At 50.0% G+C, this 12378-nt stretch overlaps 1 protein-coding gene across 2 annotated transcripts in view; it reads right to left on the bottom strand.

The window, feature by feature from the left end:
• Positions 1-1000: 1000 nt before the first annotated feature.
• Positions 1001-12378, bottom strand: part of MSI1 (musashi RNA binding protein 1) — a 30795-nt gene continuing 19417 nt past the window's right edge. Inside the window, exons 8-15 of one of the 2 annotated variants that reach the window (XM_064169016.1) lie at positions 11741-11823; positions 11030-11147; positions 9367-9447; positions 8015-8071; positions 5068-5136; positions 4788-4942; positions 4268-4333; positions 1001-3339 (exon numbers count right to left, since the gene is read on the bottom strand). In XM_064169016.1, the coding sequence (XP_064025086.1) occupies positions 4292-4333; positions 4788-4942; positions 5068-5136; positions 8015-8071; positions 9367-9447; positions 11030-11147; positions 11741-11823 (605 nt within the window). In that variant the 3' untranslated portion in view covers positions 1001-3339; positions 4268-4291. The remainder of the gene's footprint in view (positions 3340-4267; positions 4334-4787; positions 4943-5067; positions 5137-8014; positions 8072-9366; positions 9448-11029; positions 11148-11740; positions 11824-12378) is intronic. The other variant, XM_064169017.1, reaches the window with a different exon arrangement.

Genomic DNA, 12378 nt, shown 5'->3' with positions numbered 1-12378 from the left:
GGATGATCTTGGAGGTCTCTTCCAACCTGGTTGAGTCTACGATTCTAGTCCAGAAAAAAATGGATTTAAACTCTTGGTCACAGAACAATCTGCTGACTTTCCCCTCAGATTGCATTTACCTCTTCTCCTTTGCTGCTTTGGCCACCTCTACTCTTTCATTATTTCTCTGTTCTCCTATCTGTGAGACTTAAGACTGTGGTTCCTTTTTACTCACATCTCAATGTCTGATCTATTGCTGTTGCCAAGAAAACCTCCAATGACCTGGCCTTCTAAGATCACAACTCAAGGATACTGTGCCACCTTGGATTTAATTCAAGGAGAAGATCAGCAGGTGTTGGAAAGTCAGCATGTGAGCATTGCAAGTGTCCTGTGAGAAAAATCCCAGCAGGATAAAGATTTTTCCACTGATGCTATTTTTGGTTTCCTCCCACCTCTGCTGCATACAAAGCCACTGGTCTTGGGATACTTGTGAAGATATTCCATCGTATGACTGGCTCCAAAACTGGTAAGTTTGAGTCTTAACTATTTTTTTCTCTGTAAGTAAAGACTTGCTGCACAATGTTCCCTGCTCTTTCACACTACTACATTTCATTCTTCTCTTGCAGTGTCACCTGTTAAGAACTTTCCTTCCCTTCCTTTCCCATATCCACATTTTACTTTCTTAGATCTAGTCTCCTCGATCCACCACAGTCATTGAATCCAGAGCCTCCAAGCCAAACTTTTAAGCACCGCACTATCTCCTCCTTTCTTGAACCTACACATCTCTACAAAAACCCTTAACACCGAGAAGAGACTCAGTATCTATTAAAACCAGATCTGCCTCACAGTATCAATTGGGCCACTGCCAAAGTCTGGAAGCAGAACACGGAGTCAGAGCCCTGCCTGGGGCTTTTATCCTAACGGCAGGATTTGACTCCTGCCAGGTTCAAATTCACCTAAAATCTCTATTGGAAAAACAAACAAAAAGAAACCTCCCACCCCCCAAATAACGACAGAGAAGGATAGTTTTCAAATAATTTATTAGGAATTTAAAACTGAAATCTGGAAAAAGGGTTACAGGTGTGGAGAGAACAAACATTGGAGTGTAATAACTTACTGGCTTAAAAACACAGCTTTATTTCTTTTAAAAAAAATGCCCACCCTGAAACCGGAGCCCCAGCCTCCAGGCAGTGGCAGCACTGGCCAGAGAGTGAATCGCACAGCCCAGCAGCAGCACAGCTGGCCTTGGATGTCTGGAGGGGGCACGAAGCAGTTCAGCGCACACACCAAGAGGGAGGAAAGCGCTGTCTGCAGACCCAAATTTGAAGTATATAGAATAAAAATAAACCCAATAAAATGCAGCTCTTCTTTAATTAGGAAATATTTTAAAAAAACAGACATACAGACTCTTGTCTCAGTAACAAAAATTATTGCTTTGTGTTTTCAGTACTGATCTGTTAAGTACCCTCTTACCTAAACAGAACTCTCCAAACGCATCGCCCAGGTCAGGACAAGCTCTGGCAGATGGGGAGGAATGGAGGAAAAAAAAAAAGGGCCCTGTGGGCACTGTGGCCCTGCCGGTCCTTTTCTAAATGTCCCCATCCCTTACAGGGGGCTCAGTTTGGGGGAAGAGAGGGAATGATTTTTAAAACTTAAGATGAAGCTGTTATTTCCCTGGGAAAAGAGTTTGGCTGCATCTTAATAAAAGGCTTAATCACCCCCCTTAACAAGGTCTTTGGTTCACTGAAATCCAGACCCAAACCTGCCCCCTGTACTCCTGCTGGAGGCTTCCCCTGGCAAGGTGCTTGTAGCAGGAGCCTCGACCATGGCAGGGGAAGCCCCGGCAGGTTCTGGAGAAAGGACCAGATCACCCCTGCACAGGACAACAGACCAATTTCCAGTCTTCAGAACACAGAGTAAAGCAAACGGGAAGCTGCAATTCTAGAATTCATATAATCCCTGAGAAGCCCTTAACCCGCCCCCAAGTCACCACCCTAATGCTTTTCTCCCCCATTAATGACTCCCCAACCCAGTGCCCTGCCCTTCAGACAACAACCACCCATATCTCCCCCTGGCCCTGGCCGACCCCCCTTCCGATACCCTCGCCTCCAGAGGAGGATCCCCTTTCCCAGGAAACCTTGACACAAGCGATAGAGTTTGGAGAGTGAATTCCTTTCAAAGTAACCAAGACAAGCGATGGCGGTAAAGCCCTTGACCTAACGCCGAACCAGAGGCCGGCACTACGGAGCCCACTGATGGAGTCTGTACATCGAGCAATTGGAAGCAGCTTTAACCCGCTCAGCAAACAGCCAATGGCTGGTACCTTCCACCCCTGCCCCCCGCCCCCCTCCCCCCTTTCATCTCATCAGAGGTCTTAAAATCTTACAGTAAAAGGTGTACAAAAAAAAGAACTGAGTCCTGTCAGGATTCTGCTGGAGAATATTGCTCACACTGCGGCACCAAGTCCAGGACCTGGAGCTGCTCCTTGGAGCCAGGCTGCGGGCAGCAGCCAGGTTCAGCTCGCGATATTTACATATTATACAGGAGGAAAAAGAAAACCCCACGAAAAACTAAACCTAACAAAAAAAAACCCCCAACCAACCAAACAAAAAAACCCCTCTTTCAGCTGTAAGGATAGTGTTTTCCACTTAGCAAAATATACATTTGTTCTGTTCCATAGCGATGTCCAACGTTTTCGGATCCTTGGAGTTTCACACTTTTCAAAGCCTCACATTTACAAAACAAAAACAATTAAAAACAGTTTCTTTAAAAAAAAATAGAAATACATCAGTTCCTCTCAGCCTTTCTGCTCTCTCTCTCTCTGTGTCTCTTTCTTCCCTTCAGAACTGCATTCTTGTTACATACCGTGCTTTAAAAACACTGACGACAACAACAACAACAGAGTCGAAAATATCCAAAACAGTTTCAAAGCCAAATAAAAATACTCCTCAATAAAAACTACCTAACACAATCACAAAGCCAATTCATAAAATAGGTCTACTAGCTCGGGAAGGAGCAAACAACAAAAAGAAGGGGTAGGTAGCCCCCCCCCAAAAAAAGATAAAAAAATAAAATAAAAAAATAAACCTAACAGCTAACAAAATAAATAAAAGAAGAATCGGTGGGCTGGGGGCGGGGAGGGGGAAGCGTAAACCGTCGGTGGTTAGTAAGAAAGCGAGATGATCTCCTCGGGTTCAGTCCAGTGTGGTCTGGTCAAAGGGAGAGATCGGGGCAGGGCGGCAGGAGCCTGGCAGCCAGCCGGCAGTGTGCAGTTTGATTCAAGAAAAAGGTAACCTTGGCTCATCCCCCGAGGCTCACCAGATTTTCCAGCCGCTGTCCTCGGTTAGGTCACTGGGGAGTCTGTGGGACATAGCAGGGAAGGGAAGGGACAAGATCTAGAACAACCAACAGCTTCTCTCTTGGGGTTTCCTTCCGGTGTGATCTGACAGAAGTACTCAATACCCAAACCTGTCCCAGCACAGCCTTGCTCTGCATCTTGCTGGCAAAGGGAGGGGCAGAGCAGAGAGGCTTCCATCCTTAATGGGAGTGTGCAGGCCTGGGAGTCAAGGTCCCACATGCTGTGCAAGCTGCCTGCCCAGACCTGCGGCACTCCTGGCCCTGGAGGCCTGTGACATGGCAGGGTCCAGCTGCCTCCCCAGCATGCTCAGCCCAGTGCAGTTCTGCCAGGCTGCCAGAGGCTCCTGTCTGGACACTTCCCTGCAAGTATTTGCCCTCCTTTTCAGAAAGCTGAGAGGTTTCTTTCATTTTAAGCCAGCTATTTTCAGCCACGTTTGCAAAGCAGAGACCATCCACCATTCCTTCTTGGGCCCATTGGAGGACCAGAAACAGACCCAAGCAGACAGACCATCCTGCCCTAAAACCTCACTCCTCAGAGAGAGTGGTCTCAGCAGCAGTGAGAAGAACCAGCTGCATGGAGGAGGCTTCCCAAGTCATGCAGGTGAGCCAAACCTGCCTCTCAGGATCACCACTGGGTTGCTATACTGGTCAATCCTGCAGACCTCTCCTCTTTTGTCAGCACTTCCTTTTTACCTTCCTCTTTACATTCAGACACTAAGTGATCCTTATACAGCACTCCAGTCTGGGGATCATAAAGTAGGAACTTAACCTGCCAACTGCAGAACAAAAGCCCCAGACTGGCCACAGGACTCCTCCTACAAGCCGGGTCAGGCCAGTGAGCCTTCAGCATCCACAGCTCCTGCCCAGAGCCCAAGTACAGAGGCAAGCTCAGAACTCCCTCTTGTTACCCATTTGCGTGAAGCTCTCTTACCTCCTGCCTCCTTGGTCCCCAGCTTCAGTGATACCCGTTGGTAAAAGCTGTTGCAATCAAGGGACCCTGCAAAGAAAGAATTGAAACCCCACTCTTAAGCAAACAAAAGTAAAAGAGAAGCACTACCACAACAAACTTAGTTATGGCCCAAATGCTGGGAAAGGCAGTTTCAGATGGAGGTGCTAGGTGTGAAGAGCCCATTACCCTGCAGAACACTGTGTTGGGGCCAAGACAGGCTCCAGAAAAGTCACTTTGAGTGATGGCCAGGGAGAGCCAGCAAGGTGCAAAGATGGTGGCTCCAAGTCAACTGCTGCATGCTGCATCACCTATCTATGGTCTGGGGCTCAGCTGTGGCAAGGCAGATACTGCAGTGAGTGGCATTTCTTAAGCAAATAGCAAGCTGTGGGCTGAAAAGGGCCTACCCACCACTGCTCACCTTCATCAACATATAGAGATGCAGCCCCTTCCCCTGGCCATGCCCCTCCTTCCCGCCTGCACAGAGCCTGACAGGAATACTCACCCCTAGGCTGTGGCCAAAGCCAGTGCTTGGGGCTGGACTGGCAGCGCTGATGTAACTGCTGACCCCTGAGTCCTGGTTGGCGGCTCCATAAAGCTCTGCCATCGGCCCGGGGCTGGTGGTGCCCAAAAATCCACCGGTGCGGCTGGGGGTGGAACCTATAGGAGGCAGCAAAACTACGTAGTGAAGATCCCAAAAATGCAACCCCGTCCCACCCCCCTCCCACTGCCCATCGCAAACCTCTGTGACAGGACACCGAGCTGGGGAGGAAAGTGGCAGTTACCTGTCCCTCGCACCACAGCTGCTGCAGCCGCTGCTGCCGCCATTGGTCCATACGCAGTGAGGGGGATTGCTGGAAAAGAAAGAACAGGCATCTGAGGGGCACTGTGCTACACAGGGACCTCCACCAAGAGCCTTCATTTCCCGATGCAAAATACCAGGCCCACAGAGACATGGGCTTAGTGCTTCACACAGGACAGCCGAGCATGACAATAGGGACGGGCACAGCCCTGCATTTATTAGCATCCTTTTACACAACAAACGCCTGGTCATGCTCTGCTAAGCCCACCTCCTGGAGCTGCATGACATGGAAGAGCTGAACCAGAAGAGGGCAATTTCAGACATATCCTGGTGCTATTTAGCTTGCAAAATGCAGTTAATCTGAAGCTACAGATCCAGATTTTGGCTGTATACGTAGAGAAGTGCAGCAGCTCTGGGGCAGCAGCTGACAGCTCCGCGTCCTGAGGCTCAGCCCCTCCTCTCTGTCCCTTGGTACTATTCTTGATTAACAGCTTAATAGCCTCTTTCTCCCTATTCTTTGCTCTGCTCAAGGCACACCATCCTCTCCACCCTGAGTTTTGTTCCTGAACTGCTCAAACCCCTACTGTTCATTGTAGAAGAACAAGAAACATATACCTAGGGAGCAGGAACTAGAAATGGCTTAATTAAAACAGCAAGTCTTAATTTATATGTAGCAGTTCTAATTCCCAACTCCACTGCCACAGGCATCCAGCCCTCAGGGCAGGAGGCATCTAGCCAGTATGCTTCTCTTTGCCCTTAAAATGACTGGGTCAGCATTTCATGCTTCAATGTGAAATTCACAGTGATTCTGTTTAGAGCACCATAAAAAGAGGTCAGAACAAATCAATCGCGTTAAGGCTGAAACCCAGACTAGCTTATAAGGGAATATTTAGTATCAGGCACCAGCCTGTTTCAAGCCAACGTTATACAAGGCTTGTATCTGGGTTAGCCGCTCATTACCGGCCCTGGGCCAACAGCAGCATGTTGCTGCTTCACATCATCCCCAAAAACACTCTTCTGGGGAGGCAGGCTGCTGGCAGACACTGTCCTGCCCCGTCGTCATTTTCAGTCCTCAGCACACAGCTGAGTGAATACTGTTTTACGGCAAAAGGAGGCCAAGTCTTCTCAAGGAGACTCCAGTTCTTTTTCCAGGAAAAGCCTGTCTTGCCCTTGCAGTCTGTCTACTGAGACACCAGGTTTGCGTTGTGATGACAAAGCACCTGCCTGTTAGCTCCCTGCATGCTGCAGCAATCATCCCTGCTTGTGCCATCCTCTCATCTCAGTTCCACTTGCCAAGCCCACAAAGCGCAGCGCATTTAGGCGCACGCATCCACTTGAAGGCACAAGGGCCCTCGAGCCCTGCACAGCTCGCTGGGCCTTTGTAGGAACCAAGGGGGCCCTGCCCTCCACGGGACCAACTCCAGCCTATACACGGGAATCGCAGCTCCGGGCCTAGCCAAGAGGCTGAGCAGTGGCTGTTTAACAGTAGGTAAGCGTAATGGGGAGGGAAGAATGCCACGATCCCCAGCTGGTGCTTCATCGAGGCACTCAGGACTGTAAGCTACCATGGCGCCCAGCCAGGCCTGCAGCATTAATAACTTCTTGTTGTACAGAGCCCTGGTGCACCCCAGCTGCCGACGACAGCCAGGCCTGGGGCAATTCACCTCCACTAGGAAAAGGGACAGTGCAGTCAGAGGGGACCCAAAGGAAAAAGCACTTTTGCCAAGTCACCAACATTCCTCTACACAGATTGTGAGTTTTGCAGAAAAAACACACATGTAAATAAACAACTGGACCCACATCTCCTTTGCTTGACAACCGAAAGGCTCAGAGGTGGGGGCTGGTGCTTATGCAGTTGCATACATGGTGTCAGGAAAGAACTGTCCTAAGAGGGAGCTAGGATTTGTCTCCCTCTACCTTCCTCAGGGCAATTTGTTCATTGGTGGCTGCCAACCTCAGCATCCTCAGGAATGGAGAGTCCTTAAGGATAAACAAGGTTCTGCACCACAGAATCCCCCTCTCAAGCCTGTTGATACTGTTAATTCCAGGACAGCTTCTAAGGAAGCTTTTCCGCACTCCCATTGTGGAGAGATTCAAACCCTGAAACAGGTGGAGGCAAGGAAGCGCTGGAGGAGGAACACCACAGAAATGAGATGGCACACAGAGAGCAGGGTGCTACACTAAGCTGCTTTGCTACAACAAAAACCATGGACACAACAGAGCTGGGGAAAACATGGCCATGGAAGGGAGAGCAGACAGAAGGAACAACACCTAGAGAGAACACGCTGCACACAACCCAAGGGCTGAGGGTATTTGCACTGTGAGGACACTAAACCAGGACTAGTCTCTGGAAAATGGTCCTCTGCCCCCCATTCCACTCCACAGTCCTCTACAAGTAGTGCAGGACATTGTAGAGTTCCCCCACACTCACTTCTGCCCAGGAAGTCCATGTAGGAGCAGCTGAGAAGCTGCACCACCTGGAGCAGGGAAATGGGATTAGAGTAATCAGGAGTGCCCCCATACCCTTCCCCTCCTCCCCACACTCCAGATCTCATCCTTGCAGCAGCTCAGGCTAAGGTCATTTGTGAACCCCTGAGAAGTCACCCTGCTCTCTGCAGTTTTCCAGGTCTGGTTTACACCCAGCCTGGGGCGAGGAGCTAAAAGTGAGGCAAGCAGCAGGAAACGCCATCTAAGGATTACATGCCTTCATTTAGTATGACCTGCAATGCCCTTCTCAGAGGCAGTACACATGGCTCTGATTGCCTCTCCGTCTTTCCAGCCCCAGCTTTGGATGGTGCTCAGATGGAAGAGGAAATAAGGAACGTTTCCAGGCTAACTGCGCCAGGCTGTGGAGCAGTGACACCACTGGAACAGCCCAAAGCCCCCTTCTCCCCTTCAGCTTGTGAGTGTAGCAAATGAGTGGGACTGACCTGTGAGCTCAGGGAGGACGGGGGCACTCGGGAGAGGGGTCCGCTCTACACGGAACTCTAAAAACGAAATGCAAGACAGCTTAGGAACTCATCAAATGCCCCAAGGGAGACCCCGCAGAAAGACAGCAGTCAGGGTCTGCTGGGGGAGCAGCCTGCAGCCAGGCTGTGACCAGACCAGTGTCTTCTTTAAACTGATGTGTAACTGCTGCTGAAAGGTGCTGGACTCCTGCCCTGGAGACTGAAAGGATGACTGAAAGGATCCTTTTGTCCTTAGAATAAAACTGGCCAAGGCAGAACAAGTGCAAGCTTCACTGTGCAGCCTCAGGTCATCCCTGGAGCACCTCTCTGCAACCCATCCAATCTGACCTCTCAGCTGCCATGCCAGTGGGTGCTCAGCACATTCCAAACTCACTGGGATAGGAGTTTATGATGAGGCATTTGAAGCCACTACAAATGAGGCCCATAAAACCGGATTCAGGAAGAGCTTCCAGACAGCTAGGAGGCAACAGCAGCTTTCAGCCACAGTCAGCCTGGGCTCACCTCAGGCAAAAAAGAAACTTTCCAGCCCCTAACATCAAGACTTCATATATAAACCATCACACTGAGGGATGGAGTAAGGAAGGGATGCTCAGAGTTGCCACTTCTCTAGAAAATAGCAAGACAATCTTTTTCCCTGAGTGTGCTCTGCCTCGTTCCCCAGACTCACAGAAAACAGGAGGGAGGAAGAGGCCACAGAAAGCTGAGAGCAGCTGCAGCACAGCAGGTTCCAGCCATTGATCGCACAATCCATGTTCAGAGCACATGGTGAGGTTGGGAGCTTGAAACCACCCAGTTTGCAGAGGATCTGCAGCCCATCACCCTAGCAGATGCTTTTTGGAGGCTGTGAGTGGTCCAGGCACTGTTCAGAACACAAGTGCAGTGTTGCCAACACCTGTATTTTGGGTGCCAAGGAGTTCCATGGATCACAGAAAGGCACATTTCAAAATCCTGTGCTACTTTCAGAGTCGTGGCAACTCCGTAAAGAGAGACAGACACACACAAAGGCAGCGAGACAGGAAGAGCTGCAGGGGCCCTTCTGTGTCACAGCAGCAGCCCTACTGAGGAGGCCAACATAAAGGGCGTTGGAGCAGCCTTGGGCTTTTCCTGCCACTGGAGTGTGAGGATAATCCTAATGAAGGACAGGCTGCTCCCACCTATTCCAGGGCTTCTCCCCTCCCCCTTCACATCCGTCTCCAATTTAAAGAGAGATCTATCAGGGGAATGGGGCAGAGCCTGGGTCACAGATCATGCCAGGGACTCCCATCACCTGAAGGCAGACCGAAAAAAAACCCAAGCAAGGGAGCACCACTCACCAGGGAACTGGTAAGTGTAGCCAGGTGCAATGCCAGTGTAACTTCGACTCGCGTAGGTGGCAGCTTGAAAGCCTGGGTAACCTGAGGGAAGAGAAAAGGGCTCTCTTACTGCAAGCTCACGGGGTCCATGTCCCCAGTGCCTGGCTGCTCACAAGCAGTGTAACCACTGGCATCAGAAAGCACAAACAGTGAAATAACAGAAACCCTGGGAAATTGCTGGGCAGAGTGCACAGCGCCAGCGAGTCTACAGAAAGAGTTTTAGCAGGCCTGGTTGATTTCTTCCTCACTCCAGACGTGTAGGGACATGGAGGTTTCCTTCTCAGAAACTCATAGCTCTGTAGACTAAGGCTTTATGCAGATCATCTAGATCTACAAATAGGAAATCAGGGAGCTGGGGATGAGCAGGTCTGAGTAATTTCGCACTGAAGCACTGGCGAATGAATGCAGGCAGAGTGCTTCTGCCTGGCACCAGGCAGGAGAACTGCCATTTCCTGGGAAGCTGACCACCCCTACAGAACAAGCCTGTGAGAACGCAGGGCACTGACTCACAGATGAATATTTGATTTGAGATCTCCCAAGACATGAGTACGTGGATTTCCCAGTGACTCAGCTTGTGCTTTGCTGATTTAAAATTCAGATGGCTTAGGCAAGGCAGAACTGAAACCCACAGGCTGGAGATTTATTTTCCTTCAATAAGTCAAGTGAAAACATTGGGGAAAAAATGCCCTTTTTGAGGTTTTGTTCAGTGACTAACTGCTACTCGACAGGCTTAGCAAGGAGAGCCAGGCTGAGTACACCCTGCCCAGCAACACCAGCAATGATCCTGAGCAAACAGTCTGCTCCTGGGTCAGCTCAGGCCCAGCTGGAGCAAACTTGAGAAGGGAGAGAAGCCAGGAACAGCAACCATGCTAGAAGGATCATGCTTGACTCTCAGATCCAGGCATGAGGTGTTTGTAGCCCTGGCAGGAGAAGCTAAAAAGGACTATTTTCTTCTTTTTTTTATCTTCTGTCTGAACAGATTTGCCTTAGAATCATTGACAGACATGTAACCCCAGCCTGCTTGTCACCAATTTCTCATTACAAGAGTTCTTTGCAATATCAGATACTTGCTGTTCCTGAGAGGGAGGCAACAAAGTGAGACAAAGCTGAAGTAGAACTTTAAGGTCATTTTTACAGTCTTTAAAAGACAGTGAGGACATTTCTATGGACCACTGTTGAAAGTGGAAGCTTGGTGCCTCTTTAACCAACTAATTTATGAGAAAGCCTGTAGAAGAGCAGGAAGAAGATGCCTGGACATGGAGTACTCCACACTCGTTTCAGCACTGTAGTTATATCCTAATTCACGAGAGGCAGGAAAGACTTCCAGCCTGTGCACTATGGCACTGCGAGACCGCTGAGAGATCGCAAGGGGCCAGAGCTGCCCAGCATATTGCTGCGTCCGGCCAGCTCCAGCTGCCGCAGGGGAGCAGAGACAAGTTTGCAGTTTTACCAGGTGCCACCAGAGGGCAAGTTGTGATCGCAAACAGGTCCCAGCACCCCCCAGCATCCCTGGCCTTGAGAGCAAGGAGAGCTGCCCTTGGCCACCCTGCCTGCTCTCGGAATAAAGCCTCTAAGCTGCCTGGCACGGCAGGGAGCTGGGGAGGAGATCTGTCCTTGGGCTTACCCAGCATGCCGATCCCGAGCATGAAGGCATCCATCCCGTAAGGCATGACTCGGGACCGCCCTCGTGCCGAGCCCGTGGGGGACATCACCTCCTTCGGCTGGGCTTTTTTACACTCCACCTGCCACGAGAAAGCAAGGATCAAGTTCAGCTGCCACGGGCACAGGGCACTGACACAGAGGACAGACAGGGAAGGCTGTTGGTGTGTGGCACTTTCCAGCGCTGGCCACCCCTGCCAAGCCCATTCCGCTGTCCTCCCCCAATGTCCCTGCCTCTGGCCTGCATGCTGCCTGGCTTCCCTCTTGCTCTGCAGCCACCAGCAAGGAGGAGCTCAAAATTCATCTCCTATCTTTTCTCATCCTGGTGCTGCCCCTTGACACTCTGCCTGGCCCTGCACCAGGGCCTCAAAGCTTAGTTTTCCTTGTTTCTGAATAAAACCCGTCCCCTTCCAGGCCACTAAGACATTTCATGTAACTTCAAAACCCCCAAACACTGCACAATTCTTCACTGCAGTTATCTCTTCTTGAAAGCTCAGTATTGTGCTGGTTCACCCCCACACTGTGAATTTCTCTCCCAAACTGTGATTTTGGGAAAAAAAAGTAGGAATTTCCTACTGTAGGGGAAGTGCATCAGGATCCAACTTCTTGGCACTCTGCCCCGTGCCACTGCTGTGCTCTATCCCATACCTCTGTCCCTTCTGCCCCAGCCACTCACCATTTTGTTGTTGATCTCATGGAAGTGGATTTCACACACTTTTTCCACAATGTCTTCGCTTTCAAATGTGACAAAACCAAACCCTGAAGATAAAGCAAAACTCCTTGATCAGGTCAGAGCTCTGCATGGTTTGCACCCACTACTCAGATCCTTTTATTGGCAGGAGAAGAGAAGGATACTACAATCAGCCCTTTCTCAAACAGCTGTCACTCTCATCCTCCCTCTGCAGCAAATCTCGCTTTTATCTCAAGAAGAGGACCATCCCCTTACAGATTCCTCTTTCTTCCTCATCCTGTACTTCCTACCCTCTCTGAACTCAACTTGCTCTCAAATCAATTACATTTTTAAACCTCCCAACCTTTGCTATTTGCAAGGCAAACCACATGGCTGGTAGCAATGGGGAGGATCCCAGCAGACACTCACACAAAGAGTTGATGGAGAAATGAACAGCTGCTTGCCAGGACATCACCATCCTTACTAAACACACCCCATCAGCACTGACACCATGCACATTTCCTCAGCAGTCACCAGGGCCTTGAACAAGCAAAGCAGTTGCAGAGAGCAAGACAGAGACACACGTGGAAAGTGATGTGCAAAGTTGCACCAAAGTAAGGTTAGTATCTGGGCTAAGTCAGGAC

This window comes from Pogoniulus pusillus, chromosome 30 (genome assembly GCF_015220805.1).
Source record: "Pogoniulus pusillus isolate bPogPus1 chromosome 30, bPogPus1.pri, whole genome shotgun sequence".
NCBI lineage: Eukaryota > Metazoa > Chordata > Aves > Piciformes > Lybiidae > Pogoniulus > Pogoniulus pusillus.
Note: the sequence above shows the minus strand (reverse complement) of the source record. Positions and strands in the feature narration are given on the sequence as shown.